Source organism: Dama dama, chromosome X (assembly GCF_033118175.1).
Source record: "Dama dama isolate Ldn47 chromosome X, ASM3311817v1, whole genome shotgun sequence".
Lineage (NCBI taxonomy): Eukaryota > Metazoa > Chordata > Mammalia > Artiodactyla > Cervidae > Dama > Dama dama.
The window spans coordinates 108719909-108742765 of record NC_083714.1 but is presented as its reverse complement, the minus strand read 5'-3'; the positions used below and the strand labels follow the sequence as shown (position 1 = coordinate 108742765).

Sequence of the window (22857 nt, the reverse complement as noted above, 5' to 3'; positions counted from 1 at the left end):
ACCAGGGTTTGTATATAGAATGAAAGGAATCAGAAGTGAACGTGTGAGCCCCAAGTCTCTACTGCCTTCCAATGTGGTAGGGGCAGCCCTACTTCTAGTATGGGTATATTCATTCAGCTGGGCAAACTGAACAATGGAAATGGTGCAATGGTGCTTCTACTCAATGTGCATCACCCTGGAGTAAGCCCTAAATGGGAGACCTGAATCTTCTTATTACTGATTTATTTCTTTCTTTTGTTGAAGTATAATTGATTTACAATATTGTGTCAATCTCTGCTGTACAACAAAGTGACTCAGTTATACACACATAGGTAATCTGAATCTTCCTTTTAATTCAACTCAGTTTCCCTTCTTAGCTGGGACCATCTTGTCACACATGTAATCCTTTTGCGTTTTGTCTTTTGTGTTCTATTACACAGCCCCAGTATGCAAGGCAGTTTCTTCACCTGGTGCTGAACAATTTCTGCTTCACACACTGAGTTGCTTTTTTGGTTTTTTATTTTGGAATAATTTTAGACTTACAAAAATGTTCCCAAATAAAAAAAAAAGTTCCCAAATCATATACAGAGTTCCCCCATCTAACATCCTTAATGTTGACATCTTACATAGCCATAGTACTATTGCTGCAACTAGGAGAGGAACACTGATAAAATTCTATGTACTAAAATAATTAGATCTTAGAATTTCACCAGTTGTCCCACTGAGAAAGAGAAATGTGGCACACAGTAGCTGGGCCTTCGCATTCTCCTTGAACCTAAAGCATTTCTCAGACCACTGACGTTAAACAAGTCCACTCTGTGACCATGGTGAATCAAGACAAAAAACAAGGCCATTCAGGTCTGAACACAAACAACATCATGAACATTGTTTAAATAAAAATGACAAATACACCCCGTCCTGGCTACTGTGAGTGACTGCTGCTTTCCTAACTACAGTTACCCTGCGCCGTTCTTCCTGCTTTAAAGATAAGATTTACTGAGGTGTGCATTCATGGACTTACCCCCTGTTCCTGACAGCGTTCCATCTAAAGCAAAGCTCTGCTTTCTTGAATTCTCCCCCAAATCACTTAATAAGCCCAAATCTCTAAGTCCTTTCTAAACCCCTCTTACTGAGACACCTCATGTTGCTCCATGCTGCCTGTTCTCCCTTGTTTTGATGAGCAGTAAATTCAACTGGTTCAACTAAAGCTCTGTTGCTGCTGAGTTTGGACTGGTGAGTGTTGTCACTGCTGATGTCCTTTTTCTGCTCCAGAATCCAACCTAGGCCCCCTCGTTGTATGTAGTTCTCCTGTCTCCTTAGTCACCGGCAATCCATAATTCCTCACTCTTTCCTTGTCTCTCATGGATAGTTGTAGGTTGTCCCTCAATTTGTTTGATGTTATCTCATGAGTCAATTGAGGTTTTGCATTTGGGGCAAAACTACCCTTCTCAGCGCATCATATCAGAGGGTACCTGATGTTTATGTGACTTATGACAAGTGACGTTGACCTTGATCACTTGGTTACAGTAGTGTCTGCCAGGTTCCTTCAAGCATAAATTTACTGTTTTTTTCCTCTTTGTAATTAATGGGTATGTTGTGGCAAGATAACTTTGAGATGATGCAAGCATCCTGTTTATTCCTACTTTGATCAACCAGTTTCAGCCCCCACTGAGGATTCCTGCCTGCAATCATTATTAATCTGGTGATTACCAAGTGGTGATTTTCCACTTGCATCATTTCTTCTGCATCTATTAGTTGGAATTCTACTTTAAGGAAGAGCTCTTGCCTTTTCCATTTATTTACTTATCTGGTTATTTATTTATATCAGTATGATCTTGTAAGAATTGATTTTATTCTATGGATTATTTCTATCATTACTTATTTAATATTCAAATTGTCCCAAATTTGGCTACGGGAGCCCCTTCAAGTTGGTCCCTGTGTCCTTTTAACATGCCCCCATTTTTTTTTTTTAGCACATCCTCCCTTTATGGCAGCACAAAAGTATTACAGGCTCATCTTGTACTTTCCCTATCTAGTCTCAGAATCAGCCATTTCTCTAAAGAGCTCTGGTTTCTCTTACTGAAGAAACCAAGACCTAGTGATACTGGAGTATCACTGCTTATAGGCTATCTCAGAGAATAAAGCTAGGAAATATATTTCTATACACTTCTCTACACTCACATCTCTATCCCTGTATCTATCCATCTGTGTATATATACCTAAAAAATCCTGAGTTCAGGGACTTCCCTGGTGGTTCAGGGGTTAAAACTCCACACTTGCACTGCAGGAGGCTTGACTTTGATCCTTGGTGGGGGGAACTAAGATCCTACATGCCAGAAAAAAAAAATCGTGAGTTCTTAGTGATACTTCCAATTCCAATCTAACATCACAACATTCAAAATTGGAAGGAGCACAAAATTCTGTATTTCCTGACTTGTAACTCTTTTCTCCAAGCAATACTTGCTCAAGACAAAGTAGTTTCAGAACTGCTAACCCAGATTCTCATAGGAAAAATATTCACTAACCAGAGCACAGTTTTTGTGAATGGATTTCCCCCCCTCTTTTTAAATTGAGGTAGAATTCACATACTATAAAATTAACCATTTTAAAGTGTGTGTAGACTTCTTCTTGTTTGTCATCTTATACTATGTAGTCAAAAGGCTTACTTTCCAAGTTACCTAGGTTAGTTTCTCTGTGTAGTTATTTTATTCTTTTTTTTAAAATACAGTTGTGTCCATTTGTTATTCTTTGTATTTCATTTTAGTTCAACCCACATCCTGGCTGATTTTGATTCTTTATTTGTGGATTGTGTGAGGTAGTCTCATGATTCTAAAAAAAAGGTACACTCAGAGAAGTTTCACTCCCTTTCCATCCCTTCGGCTCACTCCCATTCCTCTCTTCTTTCCACTCCATTGACATCCATTCCCTGTAGGGAACCAATCTCATTAGCTTCTGGTTTATTCTTTATATTTATATAGCTATACACCCACAGACACACACACATACACACACACACACACACACACGTGTGTGTGTGTATTTATATCTTTTTTTGCATCACAGGTGAGCAGACACATAAATGTTTTCTTGTATTTTTTTTCTTACATGAAAAGTAGCATTCTATAAACATACCTCTGTGCTTTTTTTTCTTGCTTCATAGTATAGCTTGAAAATCACTCTATATCAGTTCCTAGAGATCTTCCTTATTTATTTGTAAAGCTGCATAGCACTCCTTTGTGTGGATGTGTGCTGCAGTGTATTCAACCACTCTCCCGTGGCATTGAAGTTGTTTTCGATATTTGCAATTATGAACAATGCTGCAATCAATAACTTTGAGGCATTGAGTTTTGTGAGAGGGGCTGGCACAAGATCTGAAGGCAGATGACTCAGCTTCCAGAGCCGCCACTCTGTCTGCGGGGCCACATTGACTCCACAGGCAGCTCAGGCCTGAGATGATGCCCTGGTCACCCTAGTGGGCTGGGGTTTCTCCCTCTCGTCTGCTTCTAGGATGAGCTCCAACAGGCGGGCCCCTGGTTGCTCAGTTCCCCTTTGCTGGCCTATTCCTTTAAGTTGCCTTCTTGGAGGGTCATTATATCTGCACATTTGGGGCCCCCTGCCTCGGTGTTAACCCTCCCTCACAGCCCACAGTCACAACCACTTTTAAACAATGACACAAAGTTGTTGCGGACAGACCAGAGTATACCTGTGTGCATGTGAGCTCAGCTGTGCCATTATTTGTGGACAACAGGCCCGAAGTGGGCAGAAAAGCCATATCACCATACATAGGCAATGAGCCAGGAGCTTTCAATGGGCCAAGAGGGTACTTGAATTTCCTGAGCATGGATGGACTTCCCAAGGCCCCCAGAATTACCTGCTTGAGGAGGACTCCCTCCTGAGCCTGGTGGAGGGCCAGGCTGGGGAGGTGAGTGTAGTGGCTTCCCAGCTACCTTTCAAGATCAACCCAGAGTCTGGAGAGTGGGAGGGAAGAAAAATGGCCCCTGTCACACTGTCTGGCAGCCTGCAGCACCCTCATGATTCCTCTGGTCTGGAGCAGAGCCTTGGGACAGAGGTCAAGATCCCTCCAAAGAGGCTACAGCACTCACTTTGGCTGTGTGAGGAGCCCTTTCTGTCAGGAAACCCTCTGACCTTTCCTAAGGAAAGGCCATAAGATACAGAATGCCCACATGTGCCAGGCCCTTGAGAAACAATCAGTTATTTAAATGGGATAATAAAACCCTATGAAGGTAAATCTTTTCCTCACCATTTTATGGATGAGGAGAGTGAGACTTGGAGAGGTTAAGCAACTTACCCAAGGTTACCGAGTAACCAGCAGAGTCATGATTTGAAACCGGGTCTGTCTGATTCCAGGGCTCTACTTTTTTCCAAAATGAACACAAATCCCACAAAGTATTTATCTGAACTCTAGAGGAAACATTGAGGCTCCTGCAATTGCTTATCAGCAGAAGTCAGACGCTACACGGGAGGACTAGGAAAGTAGGAGACCTGAAAATTGTTGCCTTGAGCAAATCGCTGAACCAACTTCCTTGTTTGAAAAGTAGGACTTGCCCACAGGGCTGTGGGGATGCCGACCTGACAACTGAAGCCAATGGTGTCTGTTCTCCTAGGTCAGTTCCTTCCCTTGTGGCTCAGACAGTAAAGAATCTGCCTACAGTGCAGGAGACCCAGGTTCAATCCCTGGGTCCAGAAGATCACCTGGAGGAGGAAATGGCAACCCACTTCAGGATTCTTGCCTGGAGAATTCCATGGACAGAGGAGCCTGGTGGGCTATAGGCCATGAGTACTCGACTGAGCGACTAACACTCACTCACTTTGCCATGATGGTTACTAAATATTTTATATCACCTCTGGTTCCACAGATACTTCTTTCGGTTGTGGAGGTCAAGTGAGACCCCAGTAAATCCCAAGAACCCACCACACAGAGGTTAATCAGCATTCTCAGGCACTCAGAGCTGGCTGCGTGGGCATGCAACATAGAGTTACACAGGATCTACACTTAGTTTAATGCTCTGCTGGTGCCATCTTGCATTTCTCAATGACAGGAGGCCCCATGTTTCCATTTTGCACTGGGCCCCACAAATTATGTATCTGGTTCTGCAGGCAAAAAGACAGTGGCCGATGAAACCCAGAAAAATACTCTACTGTTTCCAATCAGATTCCACTACAATGATTTTATTCTGACTGAAGTGTCTAGAGTGTTGACTCACTTGTCTCCTGGCTGTTGAGGGGAAAGAACTGTTCTTGAGGAAGTGGCTATATCCTGTATATGTCCAGCATGCTGGTCTTTGTCTATTCTGGCTGCTATAACAATACCACAGACTAAGTGGTTTATAACCAGTAATTATTTCTCACAGTTCTGGTGGTTGGGAAGTCTAAGATCATGGCACTAGCAGATTTGATGTCTGCTGAGAACAAGCTTCTTGGTTCACAGCCAGGACCGGATCTTCCTGCTGTGTCCCCACAAGGCAGGAGTGATGGAGCTCTCTAGGGTCTCACTTATAAGGGCACTCACCCCATTCTTGAAGGCTCCACCCTCATGACCTATTAATAGTTAACTCCTCAAAACTCTACTCCCAAATACCATCACATTGGGAGTTAAGATCTCAACCTATGAATTTTGGAGAGGGACACAAATAATCAGTTTAGAGCACATGGTATGTGAAAAACACCAAACAAAAACGGTTGAAAAACATAGTCATTATTCTTAGCAAGAACATTTTCTGAGCACTTGTTCTGTGCCCAGCCTGGTGCTGGTTGTAACAGGGAACACAAAGAGCTCTGTGCCACTGCCATCTTCAAGGAGTGCCCAGCTGGATGGGAAAGAGAGGCATATATCTCTCTGGAATACCCTTGGGATTAGCCTCATATGGGCACAGACTTGGGGTTCAGGGGTACAGAGGAGGGATTCAGAAAGGGCTTGATGGGGACTGGGCTGTCAGGAAAAGCTTAGGGTCCAAGTAGGACTCAGGCCCAGTTATTATGCCTGGGACTTAGTAAGTGGAGGAACAAAACGGTCCAAGTCTCAGACCTGGATATGGACACATAATAACTCCCTCCTGGTGGGTCTGGCTTTTGAATCCATCAGAATAGACTGGAATTGGGGAGTATTGCAAGTTGGGTTCTTTGCAAGCAGACATTAAGATGAGTTCAAGATATGTGTTTGTCGCCTGTGGCTGCTATAATAGTTATTCCAAAGTGGGTAGCTTAAAACAATAGAAATGTATCCTCTGAAAGTTCTGAAAACCAGAAGTTTAAGATCAGTTTCACTAGGCTAAAAAAGCAAGGTGTTGGGAAGGGTGGTCAATCACCCTCCAGACCAAGCCAGGAAGTAACTGTCTCAAAAATTCTCAGGCAGCCCAAACCTGCCCTTCCAGAAGCTTGTCTCGGCATCCTCATTGTCATGGTTGCCCCAGAGGTAGTCAAAAGGGAGACCCCCAACTGCATTGCAGTGTACCACAAAATATGACTTTCCTTGGCTCATCTTTAAATGTCAACAAAGGGACCAAAGTTGGGCAGGACAGAGGCTGAAGGGGACTTCCCAGGTGGCGCTAGTGGTAAAGGACCTGCCTGCCAATGCAGAAGACTAAGAGACTTGGGTTCGATCCCTGGGTTAGGAAGATCCCCTGGAGAAGGAAATGGTAACCCACTCCAGCATTCTTGCTTGGAGAATCCCATGGATGGAGGAGTCTGGCGGGCTATAGCCCATAGGCTTGCAAAGAGTCGGACACGACAGAAGCAACTTAGCATGCACATACAAGGCTGAAAGGGAAGGCAAGAGGAGCCTGGACTGGTCGCTGGAGTTCTGAAACTATCCTGGCAAGTCACTCTGCCTCCCTGGGCCTCAGTTTCCACATCTGTTGCATGAAGCCTATTACGCCAGGCATCTTATCTTAAAGGCGGTGACTCAGAGGTAGGAAAGAGGAGGCCAACTGGGAGGTCTCTGAGGGTAGAGGGCAGGCAGGGAGACTGGGCAAAAGTCCAAGGAACCCCCGTTAATGTTTGTGGCCTGGGCAAGAGGATACATGGAAACCCACATACCACGTGGCTAATCATTTGAAAGGGATAAAACAAGCAAGCTGCTGAATAAAATATATTCTGTTGGCTGACCTTGAAAAAGTATTTTTAGAATGACCCATAAGGCCAAGTTTGAATGAAAATTCTCAGACTCCTTAGGGTCCTGCCCTGGAGGCCATTATGTAGAGAGACCTGGCCCTGGTCCCCTGCTATGGCTACGAAGAATGTTCTACTCACAGACCTCCTGCTCCAGGGAGCTCAACTGGCTAAGTGCCCTGCACTGTGCTTTGAAATCCATCTTTGTGGTTGGGCTAAGGCCACACTTCCCATGGGCTGTTCCCTGCAGCAGGAATATAAGGGCTGTCCATCCTTGGGAAGCTCCTCTGATGACTGGCTTTACCTCCAGGACACCCTGACAGCCCTGCTGAATCTTATATTGGTTGAGCAGAGGGGAATCTGGGATGCTCTCACCTGATCTTCTTGCCTTCCCTTGGGGGAGGGGGCATCAGCCTTCCAGCCTGGCCTCATGGTTCTCCCCACGGTCTTTGGCTCCCCCCCCTTTCCTCCCACACAGCCATCTTCCTCAATACAATCCTTGCCCACTTAATCCTGTCTTGACATCTGGTTCTCAGAGGATGTGGACAAACATGTTGGCCCCCAGCCCAGCAGTCTTCTCTTCTTATCCCTGCCTCCTTCCCACGCCATTAAGTGCCTCCTGTCCCTGTGTCCCCTTGGCCTGCAGTCTCCTCACCCCATGGCAGTATGGGGAGTGTGGCAGGAGGGCTAGCACTGGGGCTGAGTCTTTCCTCCATGTCACTCTTTTGACCTCCATGGCTCTGTCTCATTTGTCCTGCCTGTGCATGCATGCTTCTGGAACATTCTTTGTAATCAATTGGGCTGGGAGTAGGAAGTGTATGTCCTGGGCCCTTCACATCTCTGGCATTTTTCACTAACTCAAGAGTCTTGTGGAGAAGAGAGAAAATTGAGGCTCAAAGAGGCTGAGTGAGTGTCCACACCTGGGTCTTCCAATGCCCAACCCTGGGCTCTTCTATGATGTCCCAGCTAGGGGTGGAGGGGGCAGGTAGCAGTCACACCGCCCTCTGGCCCAACTGTCCTCTGGTGGTTGGCATGTTCCTCTGTCTCTGGGACACCAAAGTGCCTTTCTCCCAATGGCTCAAAGGGAGCAGCTTCTTTCAACCATGCAGTGAGCCGAATGGGCAGTGGAAGTTCTAAGGATGTGGGTCGGCAAGGCTCCAGCCCCTCAGAACTTATCATTATACTTGCAGTCTGGGTAGCGGTAGGCGAATCTGGGGTCACAGGTTCTCAGGGGTCTCAAGATGTCCTTCAGCCGGCTGGCAGCCCCGAGGACCTCCGGGTCTGGCCGGGTTCCGTCTGCACAGCGAGTGAGCTCGGTGTCAATCTCCTCCCGCATTGGGGATGGGAACTTGGCCTGGAGAAGCAGGGGCAACACCTGGCTGCACACCAGCACCAGGTTCTGCTTCTCGGGGATGGTGTCACAGGAGGGCAGCTTGGTCTGGCAGCCAGAGACCAGGCAGCTGAAGATGTCTTTATCGTCTCCTGCCCTGGAGGCTGCTTGGCTGCCTACACAAGAGATGGAAGATGTTATACACGTGATAGCCCCTGTTCCCTTGGGGGGAGGCACCCCTAATGAGAATTGCTGAGCAAAGTGGTTCAGGCTCCTAGCATCTCCAGTCCCCAGGAGGTTTAGGGTTCAGGGACATGACAGCCCCTATTGAGAACCCTGGAGGGGAGCTCCTTCTGCTAAAATAAGATGAGCTGGCCAGGGAAATGCACTTCTCTGTACCAGAACTTGGCCTTCTAATTATAAGATTCTGGGAAGACTCTTGAGAGTTCCTCGGACTGCAAGAAAATCCAACCAGTCCATCCTAAGGGAAATCATTCCTGAATATTCATTGGAAGGACTGACACTGAAGCTGAAACTCAAATACTTTAGCCACCTGATGCGAAGAGCTGACTCATTTGAAAAGACCCTGATGCTGGGAAAGATTGAAGACAGAAGGAGAAGGGGACAACAGAGGATGAGATGGTTGGATGGTATCACGGACTCAATGGACATGAGTTTGAGCAAGCTCTGGGAGATGGTGAAGGACAGGGAAGCCTGGTGTGCTGCAGTCCCTGGGGTTGCAAAGAGTTGGACATGACTGAGTGACTGAACAACAGGTGTAAGGCAGACATACATGCTGTGATTCTCCCATGATTACTCCTGAATTAGGGAACACTGAGGAGATTCCTCAGACCAGTTCCATTTGCTCTTTTTAAACACAAAGTTGGGAGAAAGAACAGGTAATTCAGAGTATGCCTTCAACTGACTGGCGTGGGACTGACATTCAGTGAGTCACATCTCTGAATATTCTGGAATCACCCTCATTTCTTCTCATTTGATTCTTCTTAATAAAGGCAAATCAGGAAAGGAGTAAGTGTGGCTCAATTGGTCTATCTTTGTAGGCCTTCTCATATAAATAAAATCAGAAATTTGAGATTAGAATCCCGTGTCCTACTACAGGGCTCAGAATATCTGGTCACCATTAAGGACTGGGATGTTCAAAAGGTTCTAGAACCCCAGCTGAACCTGTGCACATCATGAGAAACACAATTCACTCATACATCTCAGTTGCTGCCATGCTTTTCAACTTGAAGACTCTTTGCGACCTCATGGACTGCAGCCCACCAGGCTCCTCTGTCCATGGGATTCTCCAGGCAAGAATACTGGAGTGGGTTGCCATGCACTTCTCCAGGGGATCTTTCCTACCCAGGGATTGAACCCAGGTCTCCTGCACAGCAGGCAGATTCTTTACCATCTGAGCCACCATGGAAGCCCTTACACAAACAAAGGGGCCCAAATGGATTGTGAAATGTACCAGTGAATCTGCCAGACTGTTCAGATAAAGGCTAAAAGCATTGATGGGAGAAGCTCTGAAGGGGAGCTGGATGTGGGGTGGAGGGGTTCTCTGTGTGTGAGGAGGGACTGGGCAGGTCCCTGTACCACACAGACCACGTCGGACAATGGCAGTGCCCTAAGAGGGTGCCGCTGGGGCCATACCGCCATGACCACCGTGCCAATCTTCCTCTCTTGCATTAACAAGGTCAAGTCCAACTCTGCTTTGGCACTGGAGCAGAGACTTAAAAGGGGGAGAGGGACCCTTCCTCTTCCCAAATCTGGGCTGCTCTCAATATGACACACTGGTCAAGCCCAGTGATGTGACACCCCTCCTCCACTGCCCATCAGCCCCCCCAACTCCTGTCACCCCGACTTCCCCTCTGACAGCTGCTCAGCCAGACCCATGCTGGGTACCTTCCTGCCTGTCGATCACGCCCAGTGCACTGGCATCCCGGATGAACAGATGTCCGTTGTTGAAGATGCCAAACATGCCTGCATCCACGTGGGTGAAGTAGAAGAAGTAGTTCAAATCATTGCTCCTCAGAGATTCCAGGACACCCAGGAGCTGGTAGGCCAGGTCGGCCGCCTGGTCTGGGGGCGCATCATAGAATTCCTGCAGCGGACTGGTGCTGGTACTGACCAGAAATCTACCACAGGAGCCCAGGTACTTGGGAAGCGGCCAACCCTCAGCGCCCGGGAAGATCTGCCAAGCCAAGAGGAGGAAAGATGAGAGGATTAGAGAGAAAAAACTCCTGGAGGCAGCTCTCTCCCTTTCTCTATCCCTCCCCTTCTCCTCCCTCCTCTCTCTCATTCTCTCTCACCAAGAGCACACAGAAAAATCAGCCTTATGTGGGTACCTACTGTCTCAAGACATCAGCAAAGCATCTCTTAACCTTGTTTATACCTCTTGGAACATGGCAATTCCTTGCTCCCCCACCACCCCTTACCAGCTATTATTCTATTCCTGATGGGAGGATTCATAAAAGGAAGCTCTTCTTTCCATATGGTGGGTTATGTTTCAACATAGTTGCCCCAAGTGAGGTAAGAGAGTGCCGATGCACTTGCCGTGATTTTAGAGGGTATTCAGGTGTCAAGGGGGCTTCCTCAATGGCTCAGTGGTAAAGAACCCGTCTTCAATGTAGGAGACACAGGAGATGTGGGTTCGATCCCTGGGTCAGAAAGATTCCCTGGAGAAGTGCATGGCAACCCACACCAGTATTCTTGCCTGGAGAATCCCATGAACAGAGGAGCCTGGTGGGCTACAGCCCATGGGGTCACAAAATAGCCAGATATGACTGAGTTCGCACACATGCACTCAGGCGTCAGGGGAATGTGTTTATTTTCAGAGTTGTATATTTGAAAAAATATGACTAGCATTTCAGATTTCACAGATATGTCTGCTTAGGAAGAGGCTATGGAGGGGGAAAGGGTCAACTTAAGACTGATTTAAAGAAAAATATTTTAAAAAATAACAGTGCAGTTAGTAAGTTCTGGGATAGGGCAAAAATTATGAAGATGACCCTTGGGTAAAATATTTTGGGAACCACTGCACTGGCCCTGGAAGAATCTGCCTGGCTAGGATAATTACACATTCACAGAGACTCCACAACTGACTGGAATGTTGCAACAGCCTAACACTGGTCCAGGGAAGCACAAAGCTCCAGCCAATTTCCTCTGTCTCCTTGTGAGGGCCCCAGGAGTATGAGATTAACATACACATTAGTATATATATAAAATAGATATCCAACAAGGACTTGCTATATAGCACAGGGAACGCTACTCAATATTTTGTAACAACATATAAAGGAAAAGGATCTGAAAAAGAAATACGTGTGTGTGTGTGCTCAGTTGTGCATGTGTGCATGTGTATGTGCACTCAGTCGTGTCTGACTCTTTGCAACCCCATAGTACTTCAGGCGCCTCTGTCTATGGAATTCTCCAGGCAAGAATACTGGAGTGGGTTGCCATTTCCTATTCCAGGGGATCTTCCTGATCCAGGGATTGAACCTGCATGACTTGCATCTCCTGTATTGGCAGGTGGATTCTTTACCACTGCGCTACCTGCCTATATATATATATAAATATAACTGAATCACTTTGCCATATATTTGAAACTAACACATTATAAATTAACTATATCTCAATAAGGAAAAAAAAAGGAGGAGAGAATCCTGGCTTGTCTTTTTTTTCTGACTATTTATTGAGGCAGCTATATCTAGAATGGTGTTTCTTTATGGGAGAAATGACAGAAACTATAAATACTTGGCACTTTTCCTCTTATTTTCCTTCTTTAAAAAAACAAAGTCATCCCCCTTTCTGATGATGTTCTGTGGCCTCCTGCCATTTTAGCCCACTTGCCACGTTGTGAAACCTTTTCTTGTTTTCTCTGTCCATCGGGACTTCTCCCACTGTGTGCCACAGAGTAAGGTCCCCAGCCCCCTGGCAATGTCTAAATATGCGACCATGGAGTTATCTCTGTGTTTCAGGCTTGTCAGGAGCTAGGGCTGGAAGTAGTCAGATCATCTGCCTCAGCCACCAACAGTAGGACAACGAGAGAAGAAGACCTCTGAGGGTGCAGGAACCAGCAATTCCTTCTTCTCCTCTAGGATTTGAAATGCCAACATTAGTTAGTTAGTTAGTGAAGTCGCTCAGTTGTGTCTGACTCTTTGCGACCCCATAGACTGTAGCCTACCAGGCTCCTCTGTCCATGGAATTTTCCAGAAAAGAATACTGGAGTGGGTTGCCATTTCCTTCTCTAGGGGACCCCATGGACTATAGAGTCCATGGAATTCTCTAGGCCAGAATACTGGAGTGGGTAGCCTTTCCCTTCTCCAGGGGGATCTTCCTAACCCAGGGATCAAACCCAGGTCTCCCACATTGCCGACAGATTCTTTACCAGCTGAGCCACAAGGGAAGCCCAATGCCAACATTACCAGGTGGCTTTTAGCAGAACGGGCATGGACTCTGACATCAGACAGCTCTGGGTTTGGGTTTCATTGCTGACACTGGCTAAGGTACTGTGACCAAGTCACTTCACTGCTCTGAGCTCCACTTACCTTATCTGAAAGAGGGGACAATAGTAATATCCCTGTGGGGTTTGTCCTGAGCATTAAATGAGATCATGATGTACAACACACAATGCCAAGAAATGAGTTGTTATTATGTACTTAGGCATCATCCTTTGGCCAATAATATATAATTACTATATCATATATAAAAAGAATATATAATTATCTTATGTAATATCTCATAGTTATAATATATATACTACATATAATATTAGTATATATAATATATACTATATAATAATTTATATAGAAGAAATAATTATATATTAGTATGTTATATACTAATATATATTATATAATGATATATATTATATATATTAGTATAATCAGGATAAAATATATTATAAATAATTATAACACAAATCATAATAATATAAAATAATAATTAATTATAAGTATTAATATTAACACAACACTATAAATAATTAAAATATAATAGTAATATAATATCAATCATAATATCAATATAATATACAATTATTATAATCATCAATATCACTATATTATATAATAAATAATTATACTTAGTAACAATACTAATCATTATTATTATTATTTTTTTTTTATTAGTTGGAGGCTAATTACTTCACAACATTTCAGTGGGTTTTGTCATACATTGATATGAATCAGCCATAGATTTACACGTATTCCCCATCCCGATCCCCCCTCCCACCTCCCTCTCCACCCGATCCCTCTGGGTCTTCCCAGTGCACCAGGCCCGAGCACTTGTCTCATGCATCCAACCTGGGCTGGTGATCTGTTTCACCATAGATAGTATACATAGATAGTATTAATTGTTATGGTGCTTCTTCTTCCTCCACGCCCTCCTCCCCCTGCCCCGTCTCCCTCTCCTCTTCTTTCTCTTCTTCTCTTTCCCCTCCCTCTCCTCCTCTCCCACTGCCTCTTATTCTTCTTCCTTTTTCTTTTCCTCCTCTCCTCTCTCTTCCTCCCTCCTTAATCTGCTACTCCCTCCCATTTCCTAGTTTCCTTTGTGCCCATTAAGTAAGTGTCCTGACTCTTGGGATCGGGGAGAAATGGGAGTCCTATAGATGTTGACTTGTTAAGAACTGTCTCCATCACTGGACTGAAAGCCGCATGAAGGTAGGGACCGGCACGTCGGCCTTGTTGACCAGTGTTCTAGAGCATCCTTACCTATTTGACCAGTCCCTTTTCGATGGAGGTTTAGGTTACTTCCATCCTTGAATCTTTTCCAAGCACAGCTGCATAGCACACCTCTGAGTGGGTCATCCTTTGGTTTTTCCCCACCTCCCGAGCTTGCTCACACCTTTCCTAATCTTTAAGACACCTGGTCAAAATTGCCCTCCTCCACAAAGCCCTTCCGGGCTTTCTCTGGCCATGAAATGTCCACTCCTCGCTGTGCCCCTGCCCCCCAGCTCCCACACTTCTTTCCTCTAAAACAACAACACATTTTTACTGAGTGCCACAGAGGTTCTGTTATAACATGGACTGGTGGCCCCAAGGTGTCCAGTGATGGGAGAGAAAGCTCAACCCAGGGCCTACCCCCTCAGAGCCAGATGTGAATCCCCTCCCTGGACGGGCTTTCCAGGGCAGAGTCACTGCATACCTGTAGAAGGACAGGATGCGTGTTGACTGCTAACGTGTAGAGGAGACGCAGCTTGTCCCGGTCCGTGAAGTGGTCCATGAAGATGCTGCCAGCGTCAGCCACCTCTGCATAGCGCCGGACCACGCGATCCAGGAGTCGCTGTGATGGGCAGCGCAAGAGAGGGCTGGACAGGCCCTGCAGTGGGGCAGGAGAGATCCAGGGAGGAAGAAAAGGTGCTGAGTGCTTGTGGGGTGCTGGCAGGACCGGGTATGGGCAGGCTCTGCTGTGGGGGAGATCCTTGGGTTGCAGGGGTCAAGTGGGCCTTGGGGTGAGAAAAGACCCCTGTGGGGTATGGAGCAGAGTACCCCTAGGCAGTGGAGTGAGAGGGGCCTGAGTGGGGTACATGGGTGAGAGCTGGCATTGAGGAGAAGGGACTGAGAGATCCTGAGGTCATGTAGGAGGGCGCTAGGCAGGCAGTGCATCCCTAGCAAACTCCTAGTAGGAGTTTCGGAGCCTCTGTGTCTCCACAATTTTGCAACTCAGAAATTAGAAGTTTGCAGGTTAGTGTTGGAAGGGTTGGATTCAGGATTTGAACCTGTTGTGAACTGCATGTTTGCCCCTCTGTTGCACCTCATTCATGTGTTGAAACCCTAATCCCTAATGTGATGGTATTAGGAGGTGAGGCCTTTGAGAGGTAACCAGGTCATGAGGGTGGAGCCCTCATGAATGGGATTAGTGACCTTGTAAGAAGAGGCCTGAGAGAACTTGCTCCCTCTCTGTTCTCCATCACCTCAAGGAGACCATGAGGAGATGGCTGTCTGCAAACCAGGAAGAGAGACTTCACCAGGAATCAATTGGCTAGCACCTTGAGTTTGGATTTCCCAGCTTCCAGAACTGTGAGAAATACAATTTTGTTTTTAGTTCACCTAGTCTATGGTTTTCTGTTACAACACCCTAAGCTAGGACAGAACCCAATCTGATAGACGCTAACATCCAGGCCTTTTCCCCTGTGGTAGGTCTTGCCCCTCCCTCAACCTGATAAGCTACCCAGGTGGAGACCATAGAAGATGATTTGAAGCTATGAGACAATCTCTTTGCTTCTGATAATCTTTTCCTACATGGTCTGAAATTCTGCCATTAAAGAAAGTCATTGTTGGGGCAGGGGTGGTGGTTAGGGTTGTGTGTGTGCGTGTGTGCTAAGTCACTTTCAGTCATGTCTGACTGTGCGACCCTATGGACTGTAACCCGCCAGGCTCCTCTGTCCATGGGATTCTCCAGGCAAGAATACTGGAGTGGGTTGCCATGCCTTCCTCCAGGGAATCTTTCCAATCCCGGGATCGAACCCATGTCTCTTATGTGTCCTGCATTGGCAGGTGGGTTCTTTACCACTGAGCCACCTGAGAAGCCTGGTGGTTAGGGTTAGAGGTAAGTAATTTCTTCTCTTTTCCAAGAGCTGATTCGTAAATAAAAATACCTCTGGGAGAGGTATTGGCCATAAAACAATGATAATAGTAGGTAATAATTATTGAGTGCTTACTATACAGCAGGAACTGTTCTAAGATTCTCACAGGTAGTATGTTCTTTCCTTTCCTTCTTCCAAGAACCTAATAAGGTAGGTACTACTATTGCTCCCATTTTGTGGATGGCAATACTGAGATTTAGAGAGATTAAGTGAGTTTCCTCAGGTCACACATACCTAGTTTTTGTACTAAGACAGACAGTACTCCAGGTGAGAGGTAGGTAGGTGGAGCCAGGTAGGACCTGCATCCTTATCTTTACTGGGTTTGTAACTCTGTATTTGAGTAAGCTCAGAACACTCATTCATTCATTCACCTACCAATGTTTGCAGAGAATCCACCAAAGACCAGGTTGTATTCTAGGCACTGCATATGTAAGGGGGACCACAGCAGACACTGCCCTTCCAGGCCTGTCAACTGGGCAGTTGACAGTCGCTAGTTGCTCAGTCATGTCCTACTTTCTGTGACCCCCATGGACTGTAGCCTGCCAGGCTCCTCTGTCCATGGAATTCTCCAGGCAACAATACTGGAGTGGGTTGCCATTTCCTTCTCCAGGGGATCTTCCCGACTCAGGGATCGAACCCAGGTCTCCTGCATTGCAGGCAGATTCTTTATCATCAGAGCCACCAAGTGGGCGAGACCATCAAAGGCCCAGCAGTTACTATATGGTGCAGGGAGTGCTAATGACCGGCCTGAGGTCAGGGAGCTGTGGGAGCGCATGGGTGCAGGGCCACACTAAAACTTTTGGAGGTGTTGGTACAAAATCCTTTGTTTTCATGGGCCCCTTCCTCCATAAAAGATGCTTAACGTGATATTTTACAACTGCATTGGTATAAAGACAAATACATTAATGTTACACATTCAAACATGTTCTTAGACCTAAAAGATTATTTTTCTTCTGATTTTGAAAGAAATCAAAACATTTTTGTGGGCCCCTCAAAGGCTTCTTGGAAGACAGTGAAGTCTGAGTGGAGGCCTGAAGCAAGCGTAGAGTGAGCCCGCAAAGAGTGGGGGAGGGTATCTGTACAGAAGGAACAAGATGTGCAAAAACCTTAGTGATGCTATGACTGCATGGAATAAAGATTCCATTCTTGGAATTGCCAAGAAATTTTTTTTTCACACTTTAAAAACTTTATTTATTTAAAGAAATTCATTAAAAAATTTTTTTAATTGAAGGATAATTGCTTTATAATATTAGGTTGATTTCTGCCATACAGCAACACGAATTAGCCATAGGTATATGGAGAGAATAGCATGGAAGTATATACACTAACATAAGTAAAATAGATAGCCAGTGGAAATTTGTTGAATGACTCAGGGAACTCAAACTGGGGCTCTGTAACAACCTAGAGGGGTGGGAAAGGATGGGAAGTGGGAGAAAAGAAATTCATTAGCTTTTAAAAGCATTACCAAGAGAGAAAGAAAAACAGAAAAGGTTTGGAGCAGAAGACAAACCCCTTAGTAGTGTTTGGTGGGAAGGTGGAATTTTCGGTTCTCTGAAATTGAATGTTTTTTGTTTTTATAAATGAAAAGGAAAAAACAAAACAGTTAAAGGTCCCCAAAAGCCCACGGCTGTTCTATTGCCCACACCCGACTAACAAAAAGAGCACCAGGAAAGAGCAGAAGACAAGAGAAACCAAGAGTGGGGCCAGGTCCTGGAGGGGGGTGATTTCCCCTGTGCAGAACACTCATAGAGTCACAAAGAGGAAAAGGCTCATTTTTACCAGAAAAAGAGTAGAAAGGAATATGAGGGGGAAAGGGGATAAATGAGGAATTTTAATGCATAGGGAAAGGGGGGTGATGGATTGTACAATAAGTAGAAACTTTTGAGAAAGGCCCTTAAAGGGAGTGGGCGTATTTTTCCTTACTCCTTTTTCTTTCCCTGACTGTGGAAGTGATGGCTGGTGCTTGTGCAGCCATCTTGGACCAGGGCACGCTAAGGGTTGTGGAGCATCAAAATGAAAGTAGGCTGGATGCCTGACAATCACAGAGCCATTATATCTGCCCTGGACAGCTATGTATCCATTTCTTTTATGTAAAAGAGATGCATATTTTGATCTTGTTTAAGCCACTGTTACTTGGATTTTTCTCACATGCAGCTGAACCTAATCCTAAATATCATAGAAGAAAAGAATGGAGGTAGCAAGGTCAGTTAAGAATGTGCAGTGGTCCAGTTGTGTGATGAGAGAATGAAAAGATTTGAAGGTATTTGTAGGTAGTAGAATCCAAAACTCTTGGTGATTGGCTGAGTGGGAGAGGGAGGTCAAAGAAAAGGGAGGTGTCAGAGTTAGTAGTCAACATGAGAGTGGACACCGGAGGTATTGTTTGTGGAGATGATTTTAAAACATGTTCACAAACACTTAGACATGTCTTCCATCCAGGTGGAGTCTAGTTCTCCTCCCCTGGAGTATGGACTGGCTTTGGTGTCCAATGACTGGAAAGGTTATGGGAGTGATGCTATATGGTTTCTGAGCCTTGGCCATAAAAGGAGATACAACTTCTACTTGGCTCTCTCTTGTACCCAACCACCATGCTGTACAGAAACCCAGGTTACTTGGAGAAAAAGCAAGATCCTTAGCCTTCATTCAGCTGAGTAACTAGTTGACAGATAGTTCAACTTGCCAGACAACTGACTGAGCCATGTTGGGAATGTCTCTTCCAATGCTCTATTGAGCATCCTAGTTCATGCTGTGTGGGACTTCGGGAGTTTTCCTACCAAGCCCTACCCAAATTGAATATTCATGAGGAAAACTGATTATTGCTGTTGTTTTAAGCCCCTAATTTTGTTTTTTTTTTTTCATTTATTTTTATTAGTTGGAGGCTAATTACTTTACAATATTGTAGTGGGTTTTGTCATACATTGACATGAATCAGCCATGGGGTTACATGTATTCCCCATCCTGATCCCCCCTCCCACCTCCCTCTCCACCCAATTCCCCTGGGTCCTCCCAGTGCACCAGGCCCGAGCACTTGTCTCATGCATCCCACCTGGGCTGGTGATCTGTTTCACCATACATAATATACATGCTGTTCTCTCGAAACATCCCACCCTCGCCTTCTCCCACAGAGTCCAAAAGTCTGTTCTGTACATCTGTGTTTCTTTTTCTGTTTTGCATATAGGGTTATCATTACCATCTTTCTAAATTCCATATATATGTGTTAGTATGCTGTAATGTTCTTTATCTTTCTGGCTTACTTCACTCTGTATAATGGGCTCCAGTTTCATCCATCTCATTAGGACTGGTTCAAATGAATTCTTTTTAATGGCTGAGTAATATTCCATGGTGTATATGTACCACAGCTTCCTTATCCATTCATCTGCTGATGGGCATCTAGGTTACTTCCATGTCCTGGCTATTATAAACAGTGCTGCGATGAACATTGGGGTGCATGTGTCTCTTTCAGATCTGGTTTCCTCAGTGTGTATGCCCAGAAGTGGGAGTGCTGGGTCATATGGCAGTTCTATTTCCAGTTTTTAAAGAAATCTCCACACTGTTCTCCGTAGTGGCTGTACTAGTTTGCATTCCCACCAACAGTGTAAGAGGGTTCCCTTTTCTCCACACCCTCTCCAGCATTTATTGCTTGTAGACTTTTGGATAGCAGCCATCCTGACTGTAAGCGCCTAATTTTGAAGTGGGTCATTTATTCAGCAATAAATAACTGATATATTTACTGAAAAGGTTCAGGGCAACTTCTAGAATTATCACCAAAATAGACTCTAAAACCATCTGGTACCCCAATCTCCCTTAAAGGTGGAGACAGCTGCTTCCCAAGGTCCCACTTACAGAGTGGGGTTCTGTAAACTTCTGTTTGTTGTGTGGTGGCCAAGTGCGAGCCCACAATGATATTGGCCAATGGCAAACAGAAGTAGGACACTAAACATTTCCAATAAAATAATGACTTATTATTCCAAGTTGCTACTCCATTCTCTATACATGGGCAACAGGGCTAACACATCACTTTCCAGTGAAAGACAAAAAGAAAACCAAACCCTGAGCTTCTGTTGCCCCTCCCTCCTCATGCCCAGTTTTCTCATCCTTGTATTTCCTGTTTGGTGCCATTGGTAGGTCAGGGTCTTCATGGTGCAGCGATAGTGACCAGGCTTTTGCTCTGCTGCATTGTCACTTTTCAGGGACCTTCAGTGCAAGGGGGTACTGAGTGATTGTCAAGCTTCTCTCTACCACAGTCCCTAACAGTCTATAAAAGAATCAATGAAATAGAATGGGTATATCATCGTGATGGTCAGTTTTATGTGTCAACTTGGCTAGGCTGTGGTGCCCAGTTATTCAATCAAACACTAATCTAGGTGTTGCTGTGAAGAAACTTTGTATAGGAGGTTAACATCTACAGTCAGTTGACTTAAAGGAGGTGAGATTATATTTGATAATGTGAATGGGCCTGATCCAAGAAGTTGAAAGGCCTTAAGGGCAAAACTAAGGTTTCCCTGAAAAGGAAGAAATTCTACTTGTGGACTATAACATCAGGTCCTGCACAAGGATCTCCAGTCTGCTGGCCCGTCCTATGGATTTTGGACTTGCCAGTCTCCTCAATCTCATAAGCCAATTTCTTAAAATAAATCTGTTTATATATGTATATGTGTGTGTGCACAAATATATCATATATGTCATATATATTACATATAATTACTTTGTATAAAATTTATTATATTAATTAACAATTTATACTGTATTAGTATTGGTTAACAAATTATTAATATTGTATATTTGTATAATATACTATCAAAATACAATATATGCATTACATATATATGATATATACACACACATATTATACACTGGTGCCAAGGGAAAAGCACTTGCTCTCTGCGGAAACAATAGCAACTGAGAAGGAAATCTAGATTTGCTTTCACTTTTGAAGCTTCTAGTGAAATCTGAGTACACTAGAAGTAACTTCCCCAATGAGCTGTTTGACCTTCAGTTGGCTTAAATCCACATCCTTGCCTGTGTTTGCTCAACAAAATCACCAGCAATCAGTGGTGTCCTCATGTAAAGGGTTCTTACCAGGACGAAAGCATGAAAGCGAAATTGCTAGACAAATGACTTTGTGACTCTGATGGAGGTCCTTAAAAAGTTAAAAGAGTTGTGTTTGTTGTTCCTCCCTAGGAGCCAGAGATAAGAGAGTCAAGGGAGCAGGAAGGGGGTTTCCTCGAAGCAGACCACAACTTAGAAGTTATGTGGACCTTCAATAATCTTGCCAGAATTGCTCTAGGACTTAAGTTCCAAGCCACAGTTGGTGGGACACAGTTCGGGAAAGGAGGGTAACACTTTCTGGAAGTTCTAAGTGTCAGGCCATATGGCAAGCCTTTTCACAGATATTATTCTGGCATACAAGGACTCTTAGCCTTTAGTTCTTTCTTGCTCTGTGATGCTCCTGGAAATTCAAAGTGACTGTTTTTGAAAACAGCTTAAAGGATTTGTTGGAAATGCAGTAACATTAATTTTTGCAGCTTGCGCTGGTCAGTGCAAATGGTAGACTGCATTATCAAGGGATCTGGTAAAATATTTCCATTTTTCAGATGAAAATACTAAGGTAAGGAACAAGAAAGGGACGTAGCTTGTTAAAGACCATGTTGCTTATGGGTGCATATTATCCTCAAGTTCATTTCCCATATTAATGATCTCACTTGGTTCTGGATGGTTTTTAGCTGTTTCTCCAAAGCAAATGTTACTTGACAAGCAAAGATTTACAAAGCAACATAAGTGTCCATCAACAGATGAATGGATAAAGTGGTGTGTGTGTGTGTGTGTGTGTGTGTGTGTGTGTGTGTGTGTGTGTGTACACAATGCAATACTAGTCAGCCATAAAAGAAGAATGAAATTTTGCCATTTGCAGCCACATGGAGGAACTTGGAGGGTATTGCATGCTAAGTCCCTTCAGTTGTGTCCGACTCTGTGTGACCCTATGGACTGCAGCCCCCCAGGCTCCTCTGTCCATGGGATTCTCCAGGCAAGAATACTGGAGTGGGTTGCCATGCTCTCCTCCAGGATATCTTCCTGACCCAGGGATACAACCTGTGTCTCTTACATCTCCTGCATTGGCAGGTGGATTCTTTACCCCTAGTGCCACCTGGGAAGCCCTTGGAAGGCATTATACTAAGTGAAATAAGTCGGTCAGAGAAAGACAAATACTATATGATTTGTCACTTACATGTGGAATCTAAAAAAAGCATAACGAAATAGTGAATATGAAAAAAGACACAGATATAGAGAACAAACTAGTGGTTACCAGTAGGGAGAGGGAAGTAGGGAGCGGCAATACAGGGGTCGGGGATTAAGAGGATACAAACTATTATGCATAAAATAAGCTACAAGGGTACATTGTATACACCACAGGGAATATAGCCAATATTATTTTTTTGAAAAAGGCAAAAATTTACACCACTGAATACACTTGTTCTGGTGGAAATGTGTAGAAGAAAGAACACTAGATGCTCTTAGAAAGAAAAATCTAAGACAAGAAGTTGGTTTCCCTTTTAGACGGAAGTCAGCAAGTTACGGTCACAGTGCTAACTAAAAGCACAGTTTAATTCAGGAATCTGAGCTTCTTTCCAAGGACACATACAACTGACTAATGGAGAGCTTCATGTTGAAATGAGAGTTGATTTTCACTTTTCAGATAGGATCTATTCTTTGGTCCTAAGGCTTTAAAAAATGTAAAAATAAGACAAAAATTATGTTTGCAAATTATGGCACACATCTGAAGATATCAGATGTGCTGACTCCAATCACTTTATTCCCCTCCTTACTCCTTCCAAGG

At 44.6% G+C, this 22857-nt stretch overlaps 1 protein-coding gene across 1 annotated transcript in view; it reads right to left on the bottom strand.

Moving 5' to 3' along the window:
• Positions 1-480: 480 nt before the first annotated feature.
• The window catches only part of DIPK2B (divergent protein kinase domain 2B), a 45543-nt gene continuing 23166 nt past the window's right edge, over positions 481-22857 (bottom strand). The window contains exons 3-5 of the mRNA XM_061136342.1: positions 14585-14758; positions 10346-10634; positions 481-8613 (exon numbers count right to left, since the gene is read on the bottom strand). Of these exons, the coding sequence (XP_060992325.1) occupies positions 8273-8613; positions 10346-10634; positions 14585-14758 (804 nt within the window). The 3' untranslated portion in view covers positions 481-8272. The remainder of the gene's footprint in view (positions 8614-10345; positions 10635-14584; positions 14759-22857) is intronic.